Source organism: Leptosomus discolor, chromosome 21 (assembly GCF_034619465.1).
Source record: "Leptosomus discolor isolate bLepDis1 chromosome 21, bLepDis1.hap2, whole genome shotgun sequence".
In the NCBI taxonomy this organism is placed as follows: domain Eukaryota; kingdom Metazoa; phylum Chordata; class Aves; order Leptosomiformes; family Leptosomidae; genus Leptosomus; species Leptosomus discolor.
Window position 1 is genome coordinate 5,859,880 of NC_141411.1, and position 24,665 is coordinate 5,884,544.

General features: G+C 59.9%; 2 protein-coding genes across 2 annotated transcripts in view; one reads left to right on the top strand and one right to left on the bottom strand.

Annotated features, from left to right (window-relative positions):
- Window positions 1–156: 156 nt before the first annotated feature.
- Window positions 157–8,254, top strand: GNAT2 (G protein subunit alpha transducin 2). Its single transcript, XM_086476534.1, has 10 exons — window positions 157–265; window positions 2,713–2,728; window positions 2,841–3,023; window positions 3,968–4,010; window positions 4,256–4,397; window positions 4,585–4,742; window positions 5,412–5,540; window positions 5,770–5,899; window positions 7,559–7,712; window positions 8,064–8,254. The coding sequence occupies exons 1-10, from the start codon at window positions 176–178 to the stop codon at window positions 8,252–8,254; spliced, it is 1,236 nt and encodes a 411-aa protein (XP_086332660.1). The 5' UTR covers window positions 157–175.
- Window positions 8,255–12,011: 3,757 nt separating this feature from the next.
- Window positions 12,012–24,665, bottom strand: part of GNAI3 (G protein subunit alpha i3) — a 30,076-nt gene continuing 17,422 nt past the window's right edge. The window contains exons 4-8 of the mRNA XM_086476605.1: window positions 23,005–23,162; window positions 16,434–16,562; window positions 13,902–14,031; window positions 12,980–13,133; window positions 12,012–12,213 (exon numbers count right to left, since the gene is read on the bottom strand). Of these exons, the coding sequence (XP_086332731.1) occupies window positions 12,023–12,213; window positions 12,980–13,133; window positions 13,902–14,031; window positions 16,434–16,562; window positions 23,005–23,162 (762 nt within the window). The 3' untranslated portion in view covers window positions 12,012–12,022. The remainder of the gene's footprint in view (window positions 12,214–12,979; window positions 13,134–13,901; window positions 14,032–16,433; window positions 16,563–23,004; window positions 23,163–24,665) is intronic.

The window sequence follows — 24,665 nt, forward strand, 5'->3', positions numbered from 1 at the left end:
GGAGGTGTTGAGGGGGGGGGTGGGGGGTGGCCTGGGGGGGCCCCGGCGGGGGGCTGGGACGGCAGGGCCGAGCGATGGCGGCCGCTCCCTCCCCTGGTTGATGATTGATGCAGGAAACCCGGGGTTGGACCAAAGTCCCCGGCGAAGGCAGCCGGAAGCCGGGCCGAGGAAGAGGATGGGGCGGGAGGAGGATGTGGGCGAGGAGGAGGAGGAGGAGGAGGAGGAGGAGGAGGAAGGCTGGTGGTGCAACCGGCCCCGCTGCAGCGCTGCGCTTGGGGGGCGGGTTTCACCCTGCGATGGGTGGTGAGCCCCCAGCCTGGGGACAGCCAGGCCTCCCCCTAACCCCCACCCATGGTATCACACCCCCCTCCCCGAGATGGTGTTGGACACACAACCCCCCCCCCCAAAATGGCAACGGCACCTCCAACAGCAGCACCTTGAGATGGGCGTTGTGCCCCCCCCCCCCCCAGCCCCACGATAAGCATTGCCACCCCCAAGGCAGGGTGTCACACCCCCCTCCCCCCCGCAGAGTGACAGGCTTCACCCCCGTCAGAGTGGGGGTACCGCAACCCCTCCCCCCCCAGCAGCAGCTCCGTACCCCCCCCCCCCGGCTGGGCACTGCGCCCCCCGACATAAACCATCACACACACCCCCTCATTAGACATTGTACTCCCCCTCAAAAAAGACCGACCGCCCCCCCCCCAAAAGACCGACCTCCTCCCCAAAATGGGGCATCGCCTCCTCCGAGACGAGCACCCCCCCTTCAGATGGGGCACCGCACCCCAAAAGAGGCGACTCACACTCCGTCACTGCCCCCCCCCCCCCCCCACCCCCTGCATGGGGGAGGGGGGGGGGCGCGGGTGTCCCCAGCACCCCCAGGGGATGTCCCCGTGGGGTCACAGCACAGGGCATGACCCCCCCCCCCCAAACCCCCCCTTACCCCCCAGCCAAGCTGGGGGCACCATCATACAGGGACCCCCCACCCCAGAAGCAGCACCCAGCTGGGGGGGGGGGGGGTGTTGTGGGGGTCAGGCCCATCGTGTCCCCCCCGCACCCCCCCCACCCCGCCCCCCCGCATGTCCCTACCTGCGCCGGTGGCTCCCGGTACCGGCCTCGTGGGCGGGGGTCGCGTTTGGGCGGGGGTCGGGGAGGCGTTTGGGGGGGGGGGTGCCGGACCGTGTCCCCACCGAGCACCCGGCCGCGTCCCCTAATCCCGCACGGGAGCCGGGGGGGGGTATTTTTAGCCGCTGCCGGAATGCCACCCACCAGGGCCCGTCCCCGTCGTGTCCCGTCCCCCCCCCCCCCGTCCCCCCCCCCGCCGTGTCCCCTACCCCATCCCGCTGTCCCACGGAGGGCGAAAGGGGACAGCGAGGTGACGCCACCCAGCAGGGCCACCTCTGCGACAGGCTGGGGGGGGGGGCACAACAGCCATCGGGGGGGGGACACACACACAGAGTGGGGACCCCCAGCCTGAGCTCTGGGCTAGGGGCGAAATCAGTGTCCCCTCCCCAGCACCGTCCGTGTCGCGTGTCCCCCCCCCCCCACCCCCATGGTGACACCGGGTGTGGTGGTGGTGGTGGGGTGTTGGTATTTTAATTGGACCCCCTTCATTAGCGCCAAGTTCATTAGAGGCTCAGAAGGGGCTTTGTGTCCGCGGGGACAGCGGGGACAGACTGTCCCCATGCCACCGCGGCTGGCAGGGATGGCGGGGGGGGGGGGGGGGGACGGGACACGACACAGGCCAGGTGGGGTATGGGGACACCAGTAAGGGGACAGAAGGACCCCAGTGACCCCGCGGGGTGCAGGGATTTAGGGGACTTTCAACCCAAACACCGGGGACCCGCAGCCCCTTTGGCGGGGGGAGGGGGGCGAGCCGACACCTCAACGCGGGGGGGTCCCCGCTGCGCTGCCACCCCCCGCACCCAAAACCAGCCCCTGCAGGACAGGGTGGGGACACCCACCTGCCCCCCTCCCCCCCCCCCCCCCCGCCCCCCCCGCCCTCGGAGGGGGATGGAGGGACCCTGTGGTCCTGCTGGCCTGGGGGATGGGGGATGGGCTGGGGAGAGGGGTGCTGAGCCCGGGGGGGGGGGGGAGGAGGAGGAGGAGGGCTGAGCGCACGATCCCATTAAAGAGCTTAGGCAGCAGGAGGGTGAAGGGGCGGCACCCAGCAGGGCAGGATTAGGGGGGCTCGGTACCCACCCGGGGTAACTAGCTCCCTTTCCCACCCCCTCCCCCCCAGCAGGAGGAATCCCCCAGGGCCACCATCCTCCTGCCACCACCCCCCCCGCAGCACCCAGGGACCCCGCTGCTCCCAGGGTGGGGGGGGACACTAGCGGGGAGGCCGACCCCATCCCCAATGCCATCCCCAGCGCGGGGCAAGGACGCAGCCCACGGACACAGGGGGAGCCCCAAACCCATGTACCCCACCCCCTAAGCCATCCTGGGGGACACGGGGCGTCCCCATCCCCCGTGGGCAGGGGGTGTCACGCCGCCTGCCCCCTTATATAAAGCCCCGTGCCCACCTCCCCGAGATGCTCCGTCTTTTTTTTTTTCCCCTTGAGCCCTAATCTTTGCCATCTTGGGCTAATTGGATTTCCTGGGTCACATGGCGAGATAAAAAGTCCCCAAATCCCACGGTCCAAAAAAATCAGGTTATCCATGGGGAATTAAGCGAGAGAGCGGGGGGCAGTCGGCCCGCGAGGACCCACCGAGCTCTACCTGCTGCGGGGCCACCCCGGCGTCGGGGAGGCGGGTGCCCAGCTCAGCCTTTCGGGGCTCCTCTTTCTTCCGCCCATCGCCCACCGCCCGCCCTTGGGGTGCGTGCGCTGTCCCCCACGGAGAGCTGGAAGAGCCTGGGGACCTAGAGGAGCTTGAGGCGTTAGAGGAGGAGGAGGAAGACGAGGCCATGGGGAGCGGGGCCAGCGCGGAGGACAAGGAGATGGCCAAGAGGTCCAAGGAGCTGGAGAAGAAGCTCCAGGAGGACGCGGATAAGGAGGCCAAGACGGTCAAGTTGCTCTTGCTTGGTAAGAGCGGAGGGGATGTCCCCGGGAGACGTCCCCCTGGCACGGGGGACCCCGTGGGTGCTGGGAGGACACCCTGGGTGCTGGGGATGCGCAGAGGGGCAAAAGCAACCAGAGAGAGGGGACAGGGACGGGGACAGGCAGCCCCCAAGCTCTTTGTGCTCTGCCTTGCTTCATCCCAAGGAGAGCCCCTTCCCCACAGCTCCTTCGCCCTCGTTAGCCTGACGAGGTGCCACGAGCGAGCTCAGGTTGTCCCACCGGCTGGATGTCCCCCAGGGTTGTCCCTGGGAAGAGCCGGGGGTTGGCGGCGGCTCTTGGTGGTGACTAGGAGGGTGGCAGGGACGAAGGGGACAGCGTGGGGATGGGGAAGGGACCAGGACACCGTGTCCCACCCGGGCCAGGCTGCGGCACAACCCAGGGAGGGGTCAGCGAGACCCCGGGGAGCTCCTGCCACCAGCACCCCCAAACCCCGCTGCTGGGTGCAGGGTGGGAGGGGACGGTCCCTCAGGGGACCCCCCTGTACCCCACAGAGTGACCCCACGGGGAGGTATCGGGGCCCCGCGGGGCAGGGGCTGGCAGCGGGGGCTTATCCAGGTGGGGGGGCCGGGGTCAAGGCGATTAGCACCCTAATTCTAAGCAGCTTCCTGCACTGCCCTAAGCCGCTTACGGCACCGAAGCCATCGCCGGCGGTGCCCGCGGCGGGCGGGAGGTGTGGGACCCCGGGGAGCGGCAGCCCGGTGGGTGCCCCCCACCCCTGGGGGTCCCTGAGGTTTGGTCCAGCTCTGGGTGCTGCAGGGTGACAGGAGGTGGCGTGGGGGCGATGACGCTTGAGGGGGGATGGGCTGGGGGTGTCTGGCCAGGGGAGAGTGGCTCTGGTCGCTGCGTGGCGCCCATCACTGTGGCATCAGGCCTGGCCAGCACTGAGGCGTCCTCCCACCCTTTTCCAGGGGCTGGAGAGTCGGGCAAGAGCACCATCGTGAAGCAGATGAAGTGAGTATGGCCCCAGGCACCCAGATTTGGCGGGGAGGGGGGCACCAGGCTGACCCCGACTCTTGGACAGGGGATGGTGGGACCCCAGTCACAGACACGCACCCCCCCCCCCCGCCAGGTCATGCTGGTGGTGGCACCCTGCTGATTCCCAGCGTGGGGTGATGCTGGGAGGGGAATCGAGGGACACCCTGGGGTGCCGGAGGTTGGGGCTGAGGCTGCTGTGCCCCCCCCTTGTCCCCCCCCAGGATCATCCATCAAGATGGCTACACGCCCGAGGAGTGCATGGAGTTCAAGGCCATCATCTACGGCAACATCCTGCAGTCCATCCTGGCCATCATCCGCGCCATGTCCACGCTGGGCATCGACTACGCCGAGTCGTCCCGCGCGGTCAGTCGGGGCGGTTGTCCCCACCCCCCCACCCCCCCCCCCCCAACCCCCAAACCCCACTGTGACAGCCCAAAGGGGACGTGGGGCCGGGAAACCCCCCGGATCTGAGGTCCGTAGTGGAGCCCTGGGGGCTTTTTGAGGGGACGGGGGCCACGGGTGGGATGACGGCGGAGGGTCCCTCTTGCAGGACGATGGCCGGCAGCTCTTCAACCTGGCGGACTCCATCGAGGAGGGCACCATGCCCCCCGAGCTGGTCGACTGCATCAAGAAGCTGTGGAAGGACGGGGGGGTGCAGGCTTGCTTCGACCGAGCCGCCGAGTACCAGCTCAACGACTCGGCTGCCTAGTGAGTGGGGCCACCAGCCGGGGCGGGGAGGGGACAGGGACACGCCTGGGGACTCCTCCCCAGCTTCTCGTTGCCATTTCCCACCCAGCCTGGCAAGATCAAGCTGCTCCCTGCTGCTGGGGATACCCTGGGGCCGCTTCCATCCCACTGGTGCCGTCCTCCATCCCACCAGTGCCCTCCCCCATCCCATCAGTGCCATCCTCCATCCCACCGGTGCCATCCTCCATCCCATCAGTGCCATCCTCCATCCCACCGGTGCCACCCTCCATCCCACCAGTGCCCTCCCCCATCCCATCAGTGCCATCCTCCATCCCACTGGTGCCATCCTCCATCCCACCAGTGCCCTCCCCCATCTCACCAGTGCCCTCCCTCACCCCACCAGTGCCATCTTCCATCCCACCAGTGCCATTCTCCATCCCACCAGTGCCATCCTCCATCCCACCGGTGCCGTCCCCCATCCCACCAGTGCCAGGGGCTGCAGCTCCCCACCGTGCCCCCCGCAGCGTCCCTGCAGCCCCCCAGCTCCCCCAGGGATGGTGCTGCCTTGGAGTCCAGGCGTTTGGCAGAGCTCAGCGCCCCAACCAGCTCCAAAAAGCCATTGGGGGGGGTGGCCAGGATATGCGTAGCCCCTCGGCAGTGGGTCACAACCCCTCCTGTCCCCTCCCCCAGTTACCTGAACCAGCTGGACAGGATCACGGCCCCCGGCTACCTCCCCAACGAGCAGGACGTGCTGAGGTCCCGAGTGAAGACCACGGGCATCATCGAGACCAAGTTCTCCGTCAAAGACCTGAATTTCAGGTGGGTGGGTGGCCCCCACCACGATCTGCCCCCCCAGCCCCAGCGGTGGGGAGGGGGTTTGGGGTGAACCTGATGCTCCAGGGACCCCCAACCCCACCTGGACCAGGGATGGTCGGTCACTGCATCCCTGACATCGCTGAGGACACGGGGCTGGGACCATCACATGGGGGGGGGGGGGGGTGGCAGGACCAGAGGTGCCACCACCCCCGCGTCCTTGTCCCCTCTCCAGGATGTTCGACGTGGGAGGGCAGAGATCGGAGCGCAAGAAGTGGATCCACTGCTTCGAGGGGGTGACCTGCATCATCTTCTGCGGGGCGCTGAGCGCCTACGACATGGTGCTGGTGGAGGACGACGAAGTGGTGGGTCGGGGTCCCAGGGGTGCCCACCCATAGCTCGGCAGCTGAGGGGGGAGAGGAGCCGGGTGCTCCGAGCGGGGCCAACACCCCGTGCCCGTGGATGGTCCGGGTGATGCAGGGAAGGGGTGGGAGATGCGGGACGGAGCTGGCTCCCACCCAGTTGCGCCCAGTAAACGTGTCAGCGCTTACTCTGGGCCAAACGCAGGTGATGGGGCCGGGGGTCTGCCCTCCCCGCTGCCCACGAGGAAAACCCCGGTCCTTCCGAGCAGCCACGGGCAAAGCAGCTCCCAAAACCAACCTCTTCCCCCCCCCCGAGAGCCACCATCCCGCCGGGGAACCCTCCTAGATGCAGCAAAACCACCCGAGGAAACCCAGAGGAGGCGGCCCCGGCGCGGGAGGAGAGGGAGAGACGCGAACTGGTCTCGATGAAGGAAAAAATCTCCCCCAGAGGCACCTCTTGCCTCGCTGGAGCCTCCGAAGGGGGCAGAAGAGCAGCAATAAGGGGCAGGTTTCCCCCTCCCGGCAAGCGGCAGCGCGGGGGGAAGGACGGCGCGGGGTGCTGCGGGTGCCCGGGGAGGGATGCTCCGGCACCGCAGCTTCGAGGGTGGAGAAGGAACATCGCAGCCCCGACCCGGGTGATTCCTCAGGAGAAATAAGGGTGAAGAGGAGCAGAGGAGGAGACGCAGGCTGCCTTCTCGCCTGCCTCGGGGGCTGGGGCAAAGCATCCTTGCTGGCATCTCCCGCTGCGGCTGGTCCCACGGGTGCTCCCTGGTGCTCTGGGGTCCAAACACCTTCGCCGGGAGCTGGGCCAGGGTTGGGGTCCACCACCCCCGGGGAGGAGCAGCCAGCCCTTCCTCAGCCACGAAGCAGCAGCGTGTGTAAGGCACGGGAGGGAAGGAGAGAGCATCTTTCACCATGGAAGCCCTCAGGAGAGGCCGTCAACGCTTCCCCCCGCACAGGATGGGGCAGAATTTTGGCCAAAGCCGGCCCTGCACGTGCCCTGCTGGCCGCAGCCCTACCAAAAAGCTGCAATGAGAAGGTGGACAAGGCAAAACCACCCCTGTCGCCCCCGAAGAACCTGCCTGCTGCCGTACAGAGGTGGAGGAGATCCACCTTCTGCCCCCAGCGCAGCGAGAGCTGGATGGAGCCCCGTCCTCCCGAGGATGCCCCTGCAGCACACCACAAGCTGCACGTCTGGTTTAAAACCGGAGCTTTCCCTTTTCCCTGGGCTTTTCCGAAGCTGCGGGTAAGAGCCGGGGAGCGCGGCCCGGCAAGAGCACCCCGCAGCACGGCCCGGGTGGCGGGGACGGCAGCTTGGCGCCCTGGCCGAGCACCCTCCAGCAGCCTGCGAGGTTTCCCCGGATCATTTTCCCACCGTAATCCTTCCTTTCTGAACATCCCAGAAGATGCCAGGAGGGAGCGGAGCATCACGCCGCCCGGAGCTGCCGCTGCCCATCCTGAGCACCGCTTGGATTCAGCCGGGTCGCTCCCACCGCGGCACGGGGGGATTTTTGGATGGGCAAGGGGGACGCTCGGTGCAGGCAGGGGGAAAGCTCTCCTCTCGGGGACGGGGAGGGGTTTGGAGGGCTGCGACGGCCGAAAGGGGTTGATAAATCATTTACAAACCCGGCGCTTGGTGCCAACGAGCCCGTTTGCTTGCAGAACCGCATGCACGAATCCCTGCACCTATTCAACAGTATATGCAACCACAAGTTCTTCGCCGCCACGTCCATCATCCTCTTCCTCAACAAGAAGGACCTTTTCGAGGAAAAGATCAAGAAAGTCCACCTCAGCATTTGCTTCCCAGAATACGACGGTGAGTCGGTTCGTTCCCCCCTCCCCGAGAGCCCCCAAACCTCCGGCGGGGACCCGCGCGGTCCCAACACAGACGCTGGGATCAAGTCCCCGGAGGCAGGAGCAGAGGAGGGGGCAGATGTGGCCTCGGGAAGGTGTTTGGAAGGATTGAAACGGGATAAAATGGCGCTTTTTTCAAATGGCTTTGCTAGGTGCCGTTGCCACCCGGCCCTTCTCCTCCTCCTCTTCCTCCTCCGGAGGGAGAGGTCAGCTCTAGCTCTTAAACACAAGCCTTAAGCACCCCCAGGTCCTCTGAGGATCATCTCCCACGGGAGCAGCTCGGCAGCAGCAGCATCGTTTCCTCCCTCCGCAGGTCCCAACACGTTTGAAGACGCGGGGAATTACATCAAGACCCAGTTCCTCGACCTCAACATGCGGAAGGACGTGAAGGAGATCTACAGCCACATGACCTGTGCCACAGACACGCAGAACGTCAAATTCGTCTTTGACGCCGTCACGGATGTCATCATCAAAGAGAACCTCAAGGACTGCGGCCTCTTCTGAGCAGCTGGGCGGCAGGTACCCAAGAAACGGGGGTTTTACCCTAAAAAAGGGGAAGGGGAGGGGAGGATTCGGCAGAGGCCCCTCCACCCCGCTCCGCAGGGAGATGGGACGCGGGTCTCCCCGGGCTGCGCCATCGAACGCGGTCTGGAGAGCAGAGCAGGGGAGGGAGGGGGGGGATGCGCTGGGACCAGCGAGGACCTGCTGGGGGGTTCGGGGTCCCACCGGCCGCAGCGGGAGGGCAGCAGCCCCGTGGGGAGCTCTGGAGGGGTTCGGTTCCCTTCCCCAGCAGCCTCCCCAAGCGGGGTGGGCTCAGCCCGGTTAGCTCGGGCTCGTTCTGTCAGGCTGCTTCACACCTTTGCACGCGGAGGGAGACGAAAACGGCAGATTACGGCCCAAATCGCGCGCCTGAGCCAGATCCAACCGTTCCCTCCCCTCGTGGGAAGGACCCCAGCGCAGCAGGGAGGTTGCAGGGGACCCCCGCACCACGCTCCTCTTCGCCTGCCCTGGAGCTCGTCACCAGGAAGGTTTAAGCCGGGTTTCTAACCCGAATTCTGACGCCTGCGTTTGCCGGAGCGGCGGGGCGAATTCCTTCCCCTCTCCGCAGCTCCCAGCCACCGGCTTCGACCGCTTTATTTGTCAGGGAACCTCCAGGACTTCCCTGATCCCTGAACATTAACGGAAAAGCAAGAAACCCGCCCGAGCAGGCAGGCAGGCAGGCAGCTTCCCCGCAGGCAGAGGCAGGAGCGGGGCAGGGGGGGGGCGCAGCCCTTTGTGCCGCGAACAAAGCCGCTTTCTAAGCCGAGCCCTGGGCAGCCTTCGAGCGAGAACCCGCTCCCAGCTCCAAGGGGAAGAGAAACCCTGTGCCCAGGCAGCGGGCAGGGAGGCCCTGCCTCCTCCCGAGGTTGCAGGCAGCAGCTCCAGGATTTTTGCCGCTGCCTGGGTCCGAGCATTTAACGGGATGAATTGAAGTTTTGGGTTTTTTTTTTTGCCGTGGGATGAAAAGTGGTTTCTCTAAACCCGACCTTCCCGGGGTGGGTTGGAAGCGTTTCACCCCCTTCTTCTTTCTTCCCTCGCGCTAGAAGAGGAAAGGACTTCCATGTCGCATCGCCGTTCTGCTGAGCAGAGCCAAAAGGATTTAACCAAACCATCAACGTTACCCGGACCCCACTTTTTCTACGACCTGCCCGACCAAACCACCTCCTTCCAAGCCCGAAATAGGGCTGAGGCTGAACTTCCCGCTCCCTTTCGTGGCCATTTCCTCTTTTTTTTTTTTTTTAAAAAAAAAAGAAACCCAAACAAACCCCCCCCCCCGCTCTCTGCCGTGCTTGAAAGGCGACGTTTATAAGCGAGATCCGGAGCGGTTTGACACCAGAGCCAGCCAGAAAAATTCAACATTAAAGCCATCGTCCTCGCTCCCTGCCGCGGCGAGCTCGGGGAGAGCCAGCAGCATCGCTTCTGGGGGAGCCGGGGCCAGACCCCCCCCCCCCCCCCCCCGCCTGCAGCCCGTTCCTTCCCTTTCATCAAAGCTTGAAAGAATCAACCCAAGGAGCTTCTGGGGAAGGCGGGGGCTGGGTGACCCGGGAGTCACTCCTGGGGCCCAACCTCCGTCCAGAAATGAAGGGTTTGGGGGTGGGGGTTTCTTTTTTTGGTGCCCTAAGGCTCGAGTTTCTCACCGGGGTTGGAGCTGGTGGTGGGGAAGCGAAGGCAGGAGCAGGCAGGAGGTGGTGGGTTGGGGGCTGGGGGAGGCCATCCCGCTTCCAGCCCAGGAAGGGGCTGGATAAAGAGGAAATGGTTACTTCAAAGAGTTTCATTCTGCTATTTAGAGCTGCACTTGCTCTTTACTGTTTGTAAATAAACCGACGCTGGTTCTGTAGAGAAGTCCCGCACCCTCTCACCGTTTAGGGCAGAGAGCACACCGCCAGCTTCGTGTGACCGTAGGAAAACCGAAATAAAAGAATCGCGCATGACCCGCCTCTCTCTCTCGCTCTCTCTCGTTTCTCCCGCTCCCCTTTCTCCGCCGTGACTCTTCCCCCACGCTTGGTGGAACCGGCGACTCCTCCCGCGCTGGGGGAAAAGCCTCGAGGCTGGAAGGGAACGGGCAGGAGAGCTCAAGGCAGCTCGGGAAAGTTTCCAGCAGATAAACCCCCTCCGAGCAGTGCTGCACGTCAGCCCCCCGCCCCGTTACGGCGCCCCCCCTGCAGGATCCCATTCCCTATTCCCGCCGGCTCTGCGGAAGGGGTTGCAGCCACCCCCGGTGCTCCTCTCGCTCCCAGCGGGGTCACAGGAGGCAGCGAGACTGGCGCTATAATAAGCAGCAAACCGGGCATCTCCCGGTAATCCCGGTGCTGGGCGAGCAGGAGCCGAGGGCTGGGGGGGGGGGGGGGCAGCAGAGGCGGCTGCGCCGGGTGCCGCAGCACGAGGAACCTTTCTGGCCGCGGAATCCCCCGCCCCGTTCCCCACCGAAGCGCTGCCCCTTCCTTCTCCAAAATTCAGAATAAACTGGAGAAAAGGCTAAACTGTTTACTCACCATTTTAATACTGCCAACAACTAGAACAGAGTGGGACTGTACACGTGACAAACTGGGAGAGAGTCTCAACGCAAGGGTTCGGCGAAGGAATGTACTGGCTGGGTACGAACGGGGGCGACAGTAAAACCAAGGGCAAACAGGAGTTTGGCACCACACAGACCCAGGAGGGGCAGGCTTGGGGGTGCAGCCGAGGGGGCTCTGCCCGGGGAAGGCCGTGGTCACCGCCGAGCGAGGCGCACCCTCGGCAGAACCGCCCGCCGCTGCCGGCTCAGGGGGCGCGGGAGCAGGTTCCCCTCCCGGCTGGTGCAGCTCCCCGGCGGCCGCCGAGGGACTCCCGAGGGGGATTATCGGCCGAATCCAGGCTCCCCCCGCACCCCAAGCTAAAGAGGTCGCGCATCCTGGTGGAGAAGCTTCTGGCAGAAGCCTCAGGGGAGCAGGAGGGCGACTAAGGGCCCACCCGAAGCTGTCGCCGCAAGAGCTCTGAGGATCCTGGAAGCAGCTGCAGAAATATGAAATCCTGACCCTACCAAGTGTTAAAAACAAGGAGTTCCTGCTAAGAGGAATACTTTCTGCATGATCTGGTCACACGTGCATAGTTAAGTGATTTTTTTTTCTGTTGTTGTCGTCGTCCTTTTTTTTATTATTATTATTTTTAAAACAAGACTTGTTTGCAAATAAAGAAATAAAATTTAGTAAAGTTACAGTTTTCTCGACAGGAAAAAAAAAAAAAACCAACAAACAAATAACCTTAAAAACAGACTAGTGGTGGCTTGTTAACCAAAGAAAGAGAGAAAGCTACATATCGAAGGTCTGGCATCCAGCACCTCAGCTCCACAACAGCTGTACACACTTGAGATCACGCCGCCGGGGTGCTCTGGTCCCACCGGCAGTTGTTCCCTCGCGCCCCCAACTCCAACCTCCCCGAGCAATTAAAAAAACAAAAAAGGTCCCTAATACAGAAGATTGTGCTAAAGAATGCAACGGTTCCGCATGCTGTTTTTCGTCCCCCGGGTCCCGTTCATGCTGGCGGCCGTCCCCACGAGGCCGCGGAGAGGCTGGGTCTCCCAACGCCCCAAAAACTGGAAAGGGGGGGAAAAAAAAAAAAACCAACAAAAAAACCAACCCAAAAAAAAACCCCAACAAACCACAAAGTGAGCGTCAGCGAGGCGGGAGGCAAAGCCAGCCCCAGCGCCACGCCACGAGCGGCTCGGCTTTACCTCCTGCCCCCTCCTCCTCCTCCTCAGTAGAGCCCACACTCCTTCAGGTTGTTTTTGATGATCACGTCCGTGACGGCGTCGAAGACGAACTGGACGTTCTTGGTGTCGGTGGCGCAGGTGAAGTGCGTGTAGATCTCCTTGGTGTCTTTCCTCCGGTTCAGGTCTTCGAACTGGCACTGGATGTAGGCGGCCGCCTCCTCGTACGTGTTGGAGCCTGGAGAGAGAGAGAGAGACGAGCCCCGACGTTGGCCAGCGGTTCACAGCACCGAGAGCTTTTAAGCTGCTTGTAACCATCTGCCTTATCCAGCTCCAAATCCAAATCCACTGTTAACCCCTTCCTGCAAAGCCAGAGGCTATTCCCAGCCGCTGGGCAGTGACCTCGGAGCAGGCAGGGGCTCCTGCAGCTTGCCCAAGGCTCGGTGGGAGGGCACGTCCTAGCTACGGCGGTGCTTCCCGCTAGGCTTGGAGGGAGAAACCGCAGGAACAAGCGGGTTTGAAGGAAGGACCAGTAAAAAAAAAAACCCCAAACAAACAACCAAATCTAAACACCTCGAGCGGCGACGAGGTGAAGCATCACGGGGCAGGGCGGCCAGACAGCCTGTGCTGAACCACAGACAGCCCAGGGCGGACAAGTGCTGGTTTTGTAGCCTCTAAAATGGAAGCATTGTCTGAAAAAAAACCACGTGGGAAACACGGAGCGACCTCGATGTGCTGGAGCGCGACGCCGCGCCGGTCGTACTCCGGGCCACGGAACCCAGGGATGAGGCTGTTGGGAAGTAGGGACACGCGTGGCCCCGTCTCTGCCGAGAACATGAGCCAAGGGACAGCCCAAAGCTGCTGCTCCAGAGATAGAGCTGCAGGAATGGGGGGGAAAAAAAAAAAAAGAGATGCTTTTCAAGTTATCTTGGACTGGGGAGGCTTTGGCTGACTCATCGCCGGCGCTGGCAGCGCAAAACCCGGCGTCCCGAGCCCGGCCTTACCCGTGTACTCGGGGTAGCAGATGGTCAGGGGGCTTTTCTTAATCTTTTCCTCAAACAGGTCTTTCTTGTTCAGGAAGAGAATGATCGACGTGTCCGTAAACCACTTGTTGTTACAGATGCTGTCGAACAGTTTCATGCTCTCGTGCATCCGGTTCTGGAAGGTAAAAGGAGGAGGGTGACGCATCGCTCCGGTCGGGGGGGAAGGCGGGTGGTGGGACAGCCGGGCTTTACGGGGCCAAAGAGAACTACACCCATCGCTTCAGGAGGACGGCAGCCAGCATCTTATCGGACTGCTACTGCCCCCCTAACAGGGGGTCAGGTTGTATTCCTGACTCTGTCAGTGTAAACCAGGGGGTTGTTTGTTTTTCCCTGCCTTGTGTTATATATATATATATCAGTAAAGAACTGTTATTCCTATTCCCCATATCTTTGCCTGAAGGCCTGTTAATTTCAAAATTATAATAGTTTGGAGGGAAGGGGGTTGCACTCTCCATTTCAAGGGAGGCTCCTGCCTTCCTCCACAGACACCTGTCTTTCAAACCAAGACAGAGTCAAGTGTCACTGATCTATCCCCCCGCTGCCACAACCCCGAGCAGGGCTCAGGCCACCTCCTCATCCCGTGGCTCCCCCAGGACGTGGCTGCTCCTCCACGGAGGGGCTCACGCCCAGGGGAAGGGCGGGGACAACCCTGTAACCGGGGCCTGGAGAATAAAAAAAAAAAATAAATAAATCTCTCATTTACACGTGATGTTTATCAGTTTCTGGGCCAAGATCCTGCCGGCTGCTGCGAGGAAGCGCTCGTGTTCACAGCCCCTGAACCACTGGAACAGGAGGAGCAAGCCGGGGACGTGCCCACCCCGCGGATTCCACCTCCCTTCTCCTACAGGGCCACCAGGCGCCGGCGGTTCCTCCCTGAACGCACCATTTCCTCGTCCTCGGCCAAGACGAGGTCGTAGTCGCTGAGGGCCACGCAGAAGATGATCGCCGTCACGCCCTCGAAGCAGTGGATCCACTTCTTCCGCTCCGACCGCTGGCCCCCGACATCAAACATCCTGGGAGAGGCAGAAGAACCGTCTCAGAGACCGACCTCCCTCCCTGGCCACCGCACCGGCCGTAGGGGGTGGAGGAGGCTCAGCTACGGACTTTCAGACAAGCAGGGATTAGGGGAACACAGGTACACAGCCTTCCACCAGCGAGGCCGACAGCCCTGAGCCCTCCCTTTCTCCAGAGAGTGGATTTTAAAGCCAGAATTCTTTTCCTTAGAGCAACTTCAGCAGGAAGAACCAGCTGGTACCGACAGGGCTACCCAGAAGTCTGGTGATTCACCGGGGCACGCTTGTTTTGTTCTCTGTCTCCTATTTCCTTAGCAACAATCCATTTGCTTGACTGGACTCCAAACACCTACTCACAGTCAGCTCTTCCAGTTAATTGACAAGGGATTATCTGGAACACGCTACCTGCCTGCTGCTACCGGGACCAGAAACAAATTAACGGGGTTAAGAAACAGTTTTGTGGACTAAAAGGAAAAAAATAAATAAAAAAAAAGAACCACCACCTGTGAGCTGCTGGGGTTTAAAGGCTGCAGAGCTGCTCACGGAATCTCTGAAAACAGATGCAAGTGTCCTGGACAGCTACAACCCCCTGCTCAGCGGCGTGTTCTGATGAGAAGCAGGGTTGCCCAGGATGTTTTGATGGACTAGGACTTGATTAAATCAAGCCCGACCCAAGTCAATATCCGAGAGCGATGAAAATCACGAGCATTGATCTGTTCTCGAAGCGAACAGGCTGACAAGAGAGAAACTGCCCAGGGTGGGCCAAAAGCAATGGCATTTAGTGACGCTGAACGAGCGCTGTGCAGCTAACTCCAGCCTGCTGCTTCACGGAAACCTCCCCCCGGGAGGAAGGATGAGTCTCTGCGAGGATCCAGGGTATTTACTCGGCTCGTGCCGTTTGCCGTTAGCACAGAGACACGGGGAAAGGAAGGGCATCCTCACCCAGGCAATCCAAATTCGAGTCACAGTTATTCACTGTGTAAACCTCAGCCCGTTACTCACGTCGGAGACTGAACGTCAGGGTTTCTGTCGTGGGAAAGACGGCAGCCTCAGGGTTTGAGAGGCATTAATGCTTCCCTTTGTGGAGCAAATCCCGCCGAGACGAGACACTTCACGTCTCGGGCTCTGCACATGATCAACGACTCCAGGCAGGCTCGGGAAAGAGCAATTCCCCTCTTTGCATCAGGGAGGCAACGCCTCCGAGCGCTCAGCCATGTCACTTGGAAAGAAGGGTTGTAATGATTAAACCGAAGATGCCTGCTACCTCCAGCTCGCTCCTCTATTAGTCAGCCACGAGGATTTTTTCAAAGAGCAGCTGGAAATGCTAATCCTAACACATCACGACCGAAGACAAGGGGGTTTTTTCCCCCTGGACGAACCAGAAGCCATGTAAACAGCTCGGTGAGGCAAAGCCTTCAGGCATTCTCGTTAAAACAGTTCGTCAGTTAAGACCGTTCGGAAGCCAAACCGCTACCGTTCTCCCACAAAACTGGGCAAAGCAATCAGATTCGATAACCACCACTTGGGTTTTTCCTACAGCTCTTTCAGACACAAGCGAAAAACAAGCAAACAAAACGCTTATTTAAAGGCTGTGAGCAACAAAGACTTGAACACACGGCCACAGACAAAGGGAACTCGCCCAAGGGGCTGCGTTGCCCTACAGCCACGTTAAGGACACGAGCGCCCACCCCGGGGGGGGGCTCCAGGCTGCTTGTTGGGAGTGTGCTGGGGATCCAAAGCGAGGATTTTCTAAGGAGCGGACGAAGAGCGGGGAGGAGAGCTAAACTGCAGGCCAGCAGCCGCTACGGGGTTAGAGGGAGCTGGTTAGGGACACGTAAAGGGACACTGCCAAGAGCCCTGCACGGCTGCCCTGGGATGGCAGAGGGGACAGGCAAGGGCCATCCCCCGCGGTGGCAGGCCCAGGCAGGCAGTCCCCGCTCCTTCTGCCTGCCCCGGCCCTGCTCCACAGCCAGGGTCGGTCAGCACCGTCATCTACCGCCTCGTGGAGAACACCATGCAGGCCAGAGCCAAGACTGGGACTGCGGGGAGAGCTCTTATCTCCTGCTTCCACGGAAAGGGTTAAATTCAAACTCAAAATCTGGGAGTCAGTGTCCTTTTAGTATATATATATATATATATATTTTTGGATCCTGTAAACAAGCAGTCAGTACCTGTGTCTGCGATTCCAACATAAAAGCAGCTGAAAAGAACAAAAGAAGGCAAAGAAAAGTCAAACCAGTATCTCCAGTGAGCGCTGCCAGCAGAGAGGGAGCGTAACGGAGGCAGGGAGGACAGTTCAAACCGGGTGGGACGCTTCGCAGCGCAGGCGCGGGACCTGCCGCCGCCACCGCGCCGGAGAAACCCCCGCAGCCCCCCAGGGCCCGGCGCTGCCCTTCACTTACTTGAAGTACAGGTCCTTGAAGGTGAAGTGAGTCTCCACGATGCCCGTGGTTTTCACTCTGGTCCGCAGAACGTCCTGCTGAGTCGGGATATAGGTCGGCTGGGATATTCTATCCAAGTCATTTAGGTAACTAAACCAGAAGGGACAACACAAGAGGCGCTTTTTTTAGTCCGCTGGCTCGCCATGAATCTTTTATAAACTGCAGAAGAAAGTCGTCAAGGAATTTATTCATCATCTCCACGTTGTACAGACCTTGAGCACGCAGTGAAAAAAAACAAAACCCCAACAACCCACCAAACCCCTTGGGCCTACCCCAGGGTTGGTTTTGTTGGCGATGGGTTGGGGTTTATTTCTTTTTTTTGTTTGTTTTATAACCCCTCCCCACACGACCTTGCAGCACGGGCTGGGAAGGGTTCAGCCAGCTGGGGAGCGAAGCCCGGTAAGAAGGCAACAGGGGAAGCGCTGCTGATGCCGGAGCCGCGCCAAGACCGGCACCTCTCGGGGCGATCCGGCGCAGTCAAGGTCTGGCACATCAAAGCACGAGGCCATAAATCCAGGGGCTCGCTTTGGAAGGGCGAGGATACCCCAAAGGAACCGGGAGGAAAGAATTAAGCGCCAAGAACCCCCCCCCCAGCCTCGTTCTCCTCCTTCAGCAACCCCAAACCGACCCAACGAATCGCCGCCTCCCCCCTGGCTGGAGGAAGCGGCTCCTCCGCAGCATCAAGGCAACGGTGCCCGTCCAGACCCTGACTAATTCCAGCTCCAGCAGATTCCCGTGGAAGTCCGGCTCTCGGGGACACAAGGAAGGGCTTCCCATCATTTCCAGCGGTGTCAGAAATCCCGCTCCAAACCCCGACACCCCCCCGAGCTCATTTTTTTCCCCGTCAAGGGGAAGGCAACGGCCTCCTGCCGCCACCAAGGGGACGAGGATGGCTCCAGCTCCCAGGGGAAGGGACCGGCCACGTCTTTATCGGGAGCGGTTTCTAATCGATGCAGCGCTGCGTAAGGGCGAGGTTTCAGCGGCACCGCGGCTCCGCGCTGGCGTCGCCAACCCTGCCCTCCCGGAGCCGCCGTCAGCCAAGGATCGCTCCTTCCCCTGCGCCTCAGAGCTGTGCCAGGGACCCCAAATTTCCACTCGCCTTCATCACCGAGCCGGCAACGTCCTGAGCAACATCATCTTCCTCTGTCAACATCTCCTCTGCCGCCATCCTTGCAGAGCACCAACCCCTTTTCCAAACCCCGGAAGAATCCAGCCTACCCGCCAGCCTCCTGCCCACGCTCGCCCGGCGCCACGGGGCTGTTCTCCAAGAGCTGGGATTTGTAAGTGGTTTTAGCCCAGAAGGAGCCAACTCCCTCATTCCTCCCTCACGCTCAGTGGGGTGACAGGTCTCTCTGACCAGAAACGCAGCACCCAAACCGTACACTCGGGACCAGCTCCGTGAAACAGAACGCGGGAGGCACCGACCTTCCTCAGGCTTCCGTTAGGAAACGTTTCTGCTGAGGAAATAACGCGCCCAGGTTTCCCCGCCCCGCTTCTCTTCCCTGCTGGTATGGATTTAGCTGGGATATGGTGGTTCAAAAACCTGATGGGAGCACTACCCAAGAACGGACCCAGCGCTTCCCGACAGCTCGGCTTCGCTCCGGGTCACGCAGCCGCCCCGCGCCACCCGGGTGATGGATGGGCGAGCTGGAGCTGGGAAGCATCTGCTCCTACTTGCCAGCTTTCAGCATCAGAAATTTGGGCAGTGGCTGGGGTATAATTCTTACTTCGGGCTTTCCAGGCAGCCAGCGAGGAGTGAAGGGAGCCGGGCAATTCCCACCAGAGGAATTGCAAAGCGCCTCTCGAACGCTTCCCCCTCAGGCGGGGGAACAAGGGGTAGCGGCTGCAGCAGGGCTCGGCCTGCAAGCTGCCTTCACCAAGGAGCTTTGCCGGGCTCATTCCAGGGAGACTCCGAGAGCAAATCCCATGGAAATGCCCAGGCAGCAGGAAGATGCAGCACAGGGGATTTCTCGGGAGCAGAAGAGCCGCCCGAGCGCGTCGGCACGCAGCCTGCTCCAGCCACCCCCGCCTCGGCTTCGTGGGCAGAGGCAGCAGCCGTGCCCACCCAACAGAGCCAGGCTGCTGCTTGTTTTCCTCTACCATAGACAGATCTAGTGGAACTGGGGAAGGGAAAAAAACCACCCAAACAACTGGAAAAGCACGGTCTGAGGCTCAGGGTTTCGAGCAACAACTCCTAACCCACAGCTCGCCGCGGTTTGTCTGAAAGTTGAAAGACTTTCCTCACAAATGTTGTTCTGGGAACGGAAAGTCCACACCTCGCTGAATCTCTCCACGGCCCACGCAGTTTGAGTCCCTTTTCACCATCTCCTTCGCCACCAGGCTTCCTTCACACGCTGAGGTTGCAACACTTATTCCCCACCTTGGAGCCTCCTGTTTACAGAGCCAACACTTTCCCATGCTTCAACACCGCCTTGCAAAGACGAGCTTGCAAAAAGGCAGTTTTGGTTTTCCTCCTTTTTTTTTTCCACCCTTCAAATGAGGGCTCGAGTACACAGAAAAGGCTGACCAAAAGCCTCCAGTGCAACTCGTTTATCCCAGTGACCCTCCAAGCCTTCCCAGGATATCCTGTGCCAGGCTGGTGCTGCTTCAGTACCTGCAAGGATCTGTAGCTCCAGTCTGATCAGAAAACCTGCCAGCTTCAGCATCATCTCATCTCCCTCAGAAACACTGACCGCAGGTGAGGGACACGCTGAAGCAGACAGCCTTCAGCTGCTGGAGATAACAGAGCTCACCTCCTCCCCGTGCTGACCTGAGCCCTGGGATGGTATTTTCCTAACAATTCAGTCATGTTTCCTTTGAGCGCTGGAAAGAATGCTTTCAAGGCCAAAACCGGCTCTGAAAGCTCTGAAAGATTCATACAAAGCATTTATTATGAACGGCTGCCCGAGCTACGGGAAGGAGGGGCTGTCACCATCAGGCCCGGAGGCAGAGCAGCAAACAAAAAATAAAAGCCAGCCTTCGCCAGGGAGAGGAGAGAGGGAAGATGCAGGTCTGGTAGCCAGGTGGGTTGGTGTTTGCAGGCAGCGAACACCAAGCTTTTGAGAAACGTGATCAGAAGCACGTGTGCCAGGCTGAAAACGCAAGCAGCGTTCTTCCTATGTAGGCTGACAGCTCGTACGGAATTAATCCTCTCTAGCTAAGTCCTCCCGCCGCAAGGAAACAGGTGAAGATCTGGTGAAACCTCTATTTAAGAGCCACATTTCTTTCGCAGAAGCCTGCCGCCTCTCTCCCCTCGTGGTTCGCCGGATTTGGGCAGATTAAGCAAAGCAGAAAACCAGGTGATACGGCGGGATCACCTAGAAATGGGAATGTTAGGTATTACCTTTTCCAATGGGAATTCTTATTTGGGCCGGCTAAGACGGACCCTCGGCCTGCAACACGGACGAAAAAGCTGGCTTCAAAACCTTGAGCTGAGATCCCAAGGTGGCGCGACCCGAGGGGAATCACAAGAAAGCAGCGGGAAGGCAGCGCCCCGCCAGCTGGTGCTTGAAAGCAGAGGAGGGAACAAGAAAACCCACAGGGAAACAATCGAGGTTTTATCCAGCACCACGTCAGGGAATTCAGGCCAAAAACTGCCCCTGGAGGACAAGACATGCCAGAATAGAGAACGGCTGATCAGAAGCTACGCTAATTGCCTGTGAGGCTGCAGATAATTACGTGCAGTATCTGCACAAACTTCGGGGAAAAAGTAGCAAAACCAGCAACTGAATTATTTTAAAGCATTATCTGCTTGCTGACATTTCCAGGTATCAGAGAGAGGTGACTGAAGGGATGTGCCAGACCGCGACGTCCCGCACCACCGCACGGGTTTTCGTCCGTCGCAGCTGTTACACCGAGAATCGCGCACGAAGGTGGGAAGCGGCGCTGACTCGGGGCGGGGGGAGAGCTGCAGAGCCGTGGGCTCACGTCACCGGTGCAGAAAAACCGGGAAGTTGCCACCCGGCAAGTCAAAACGTCGATGTTTGAAATCTCTCACCGGAAGAGCTGGGTGGTTGTCACGGGGACGTTATCAGGTGGTGCCTGGAGAAGACGCGGAGCGTTTGCACTAGTGCCTGAACAGCCCCAGTTTAGAGCAGGAGGTACTCAACTGCTCTTCAGAGAGAAAAAAAAAGAAGAGGAAAACACGCAAAACGGCACGATTCCAGGACGGATCATTCAGATTAGTGTCACCAGGGGTTATCTTTGGGAGCTCACCCCCGCCTGTGTTGGCCCGGTGACGACACGCCGTTATTGCGGCGGCCTCCTCGCCTCCCCCACGGCTCCTGCCGGCCGGGGCAGCTCTCGGACGGGCAAGACCCCTGCCTGCACGAGGGGAGGTGCTCGGCCAGGCAGGAATCAGCAGGAAGAAAAAGCTTTCGGAGCCATTTGGCGCTGTCCTGAAAGCCTCGGCGCTCTGCCACAGCGCTCTTCGCTTGTGAAAATGAGGTGGCATCAAGAACATCACTCATGTGTTCCTCTTTTCCACGCTTTGGGGGCAGGGGGGCGCTCCCCGAGGTCTGCTGTGACAGGAGGAGCAGCACCCAGTCAGCCAGAACAGCGTGACACTGAATTTCAGCTGGAAAAATCACGTCATCTCAAACAGGGCACATCTAAAGGCCGCGAGCCTCAAGTTCCCAGTCCCGTTTGCAGGAGATATTGAAGGAGCAGGGAAGTGAAATCCCCCCAAGAGAACTTGGCCCAGAAGCCAGCACCTACGTGACCACCACCACAAAGGGGGATGGCAAGCCTTCCAGCCTTCCAGCGTGGACAAGGGGACTAACTGGATAACGGCAGAAGATAAGGCAGGTCAGGAGCCACACGTTGAGCAGGGGAGAAAAAAAAACCAACCCCGCTCGTTCTGTAGGCTGGTGAGAGGGGGGTCCTGCAGAAATCCGGGTTTTAACCGCGTGACGGTGCTCTGCGCTGCAGGAACCCCGCGGCTGAGCTGCCGCTGCAAACCAGCGCTGCTTCGGTGCAGCTTCCCACGGGCTTTGGTCAGGAAGCAAAATTCTCCGATGCACTTCTCAGAAAAAGCCACGCGAGTCACCATCGGGCTGAGGTCCCTCCGCCCCGCAGATCTGACACCAGCCCGTCCCAGGGGCTGTGGCTACACATACCAGTACCAGAAACTGGACACCGGTGGGTTGTGGATACTCAGAAACGGGAATAACCCTCCGAAACGCAGTCAGGTCAAGCGGGTGCCTACGAAAGCAGGCTAACCCCTCTCCCTCCCTGATCTGCTCTGCTGCTGAGCCCGTTCTGCCCTGGTTTCTCCAGCCTGCCTTCGTTCTCCTCCTCTTCCAAACCTGACCATCAAGACCACAAAGCCAACGCTCCCCACCTTCAGCTTCCTCCTTAAGCTCCACGCAACCACTTAGGCTTTCTGCCCCAGATCCTCTGCTCAAGAAATCCTTAAGCTTTCCCTCTCTTCTCCATATCTTTTCACTAAATTATTCCCTCATTCATCCCCCTCCTCATCTATCCTTTTTTCTCCCTTTGAATCCAAAGGTTCCTCCCGGCACGCTGTAAAGGCACACGCGAATCTGAGACAGCCTCCTCCTGTCAACTCGCTTACCTTGATCTAAACCCATGATAGCCTGCCAAGGTGATACAAATCTAGAAAAATTCGTCCTTATTTTCGAGCTAAAATATGCTCTGCACAGAAAGAGCCTGCGGGCAACCGAGCTGTGGCACATCTGAAGTTGCTTTAGAAAGCACTTCCAAACTGATTTGTACACACGCTTAAAACTCGGCTGAATCGAGACAAGTTTTCAGCTGGACATCAGCTTAACCCCCAAATCATCCTTTCAGAGTTTCAAAGATTTGTTCTAGAGATCAAGCACACAATTGTTAAAAAAAACCAAACCATAACAAAAAGCAACAACTGGTTTTGCTCATTAAAAGAAACGGTTTCCCCTCCCTGCACTAACCTGCCTCTCGGAAATAGATGAGGCATCCAAATTCCCATTACCCAGCCCGCAGCAGCCTATTTATCTAGTCATAACTTCCCAGTTGTTCAGCAAGTGTGCGCGTTTCAGAAGGAGAACAGCCAGCGGGTTTCTAGCCAGCCCGCAGCGCCGCCCGTGCGGGGTCAGGCTCAGCGCAGCGAGAGCTGTTAGGGGCAACCACCGCGTGCGTATTGATCTGCCAACACCAGGAGATCCCACGACTGGAAACTGTTCTCGTCACAAATTTGGGAGTTTAACGAGGAGCTGGGTTTCAGGAGGTGTTACTCCCTTCCGGAGGGATAATGAAGGGGCCACGGGCGTAAGGAGCCATCCTAACGCAAGCTGCCAAGTCATTCTTGGCAAACTCGCCCAGGCACAACACGAGGAACGTGGCGGTTTTTCGAGTACTACGTACGGGGAAGACAAACTTTGATGAGCTGAAGCCCCTTGTGAGCCCAGCCCCGTGCAAACCAGCCAGACCAGGCTGCCTGCCCCCTCCCCGCCCAAGTACCACCCGGCTCGCAGTCACGCCGGCCCTCTTCGGCCACCCGGTGAGAGCCCAGGGGCTGGGAACAGTCTCTTACTACGAGGCAGAGTCGTTCAGCTGATATTCCCTCGATCTGCTGAAGCAGGCCTGAACTCCAGCGTCGATCCATAACCGCTTGATCACGCCGGCGAGCTCGGCCGTCATCACGCCTTCCTCCGCGCTGCCAGCCAACACGAACAACTGGCGGGCATCGTCCTGCGGGAAGAGGGGAAGCCAGCACACGCTCAGGGGTACATCCCTTCACACACAGCCCTGAGGTTTACACCAGGAACAACCCCACGGGCCGCAGCGACTGCTCTAAGGAACCACGGTGCCCTCCCTCACGCTGTCTATCCAGTCTTCTCTCCCAAATCCACAAGGTATTTTTTCTCCGAAAGGAAAGTTTGGGGCAAGAAACTTGCCCGTGGGGCAAGGCACGCTGGTGGCGGGTGGCACACGGCGCTTCTGTGGCGCCATCGCTGCAGGGAAGTGACAGGCAGCATGCACAGAATTTCAGTAACCTTTCAGAGAAAAGGTAAGGATGCCAACGTGCTGCTCCAGACTAATGAACTAAACGCTAAATAGTAGTTTTTGAAGCGGAAAACCTCTATTCTAGTGTTGTACAGTATGGCAACAAGGAAAAACTCAGCATCCAAAGCAAGCTTGGGATGGCTGTAGGGTTAAAGCTTCGAGGACTTGCTATTTGCTGCAATAGCTGTGGGAAGGGAGACCAAAACGCTTAACAAAGCGTTTCATCGGGAGATGGGATGGACTGATGAGGAGCTGAGTGCTTGCCCTAGAGCACAAAGAGTTCTCCGAAGCCTTAGAGCAGGACCTCACCCTTCGACGAGTTAACAAGGAGGTTTCAAAAGCGACAACCAGGCTGACCTACATCCCCCACTGCTGGTCATTCCCACAGCGATCAGACCCGCCAGCAGCACCCGGGAGATGCAAGAGACCTTTCAGCACCTCGGCAAGTTCTCAACTTCAGACTGTCTCCCCCCACCATCGGCTCCTCTCACCTGAGCCCCAACCCTACCGCCCAGCACGTACCTAAGCTCGGCCAAGAAGCTGGTGGGCGCGCTGCTCCAACAGGCACCCAAATTAACTGACTCGAGGTCTGAACCGCCCCAGCACAGAGGTGGGCCTCAGTTAGGAGCCTTTGCAGCCGCAGCACCGCGTGGCGCTGTGCTGACAGGTCACTGCTGGGGTTTGCTGCGAGACAAGTCGATTTGGTCACCCTTGGCCTTCTCCTGGGAAAGCGTGGCGAGTTCTTTGCCCTTCAGGGCGGACTGGGACATGAGCAAATTCTCGGTGCTCAGCTCTTGCCCTGGTTTTGGGAAGCCAGCTGAGCCTGGACGGGTCAACTGCGAAAGGAACTTGTATTTGAACATCTTCCTCCTTCCAGCTACGTGAGCTGGGCTGAGCTCACCGCTCGGCTTCGGCAAGCGCAGAGGGAAGGTGGAGGGGAACGCCAGGGAGGGCTTGGAGCAGCAGCTGAACAACAGCCTGGGCTACCAGGCAAGGAAGAGATGCCCTTCAGCCAGGATGCTGCATATTGCACGTTCAAAATATCGGCGGTTGCATCACAAACGGAGCAGGTTACTTCACTTACAGCAACGGTGAGAACGAGGAACTGGTGCCAGACAGCAAGAGTCACAGGCTGAGCAGCCACTGCCCCGTGCTGACACACAGAATTCCTTGCTCCTACACACTTTC

Coding starts and splice junctions, on each gene's coding strand:
- GNAT2 (XM_086476534.1), top strand. CDS start 176: ATGGGGCGGGAGGAGGATGTGGGCGAGGAGGAGGAGGAGGAGGAGGAG. Junction 4,398..4,584: donor ACGCCGAGTCGTCCCGCGCG/GTCAGTCGGGGC, acceptor TCCCTCTTGCAG/GACGATGGCCGGCAGCTCTT. Junction 5,900..7,558: donor TGGTGGAGGACGACGAAGTG/GTGGGTCGGGGT, acceptor GTTTGCTTGCAG/AACCGCATGCACGAATCCCT.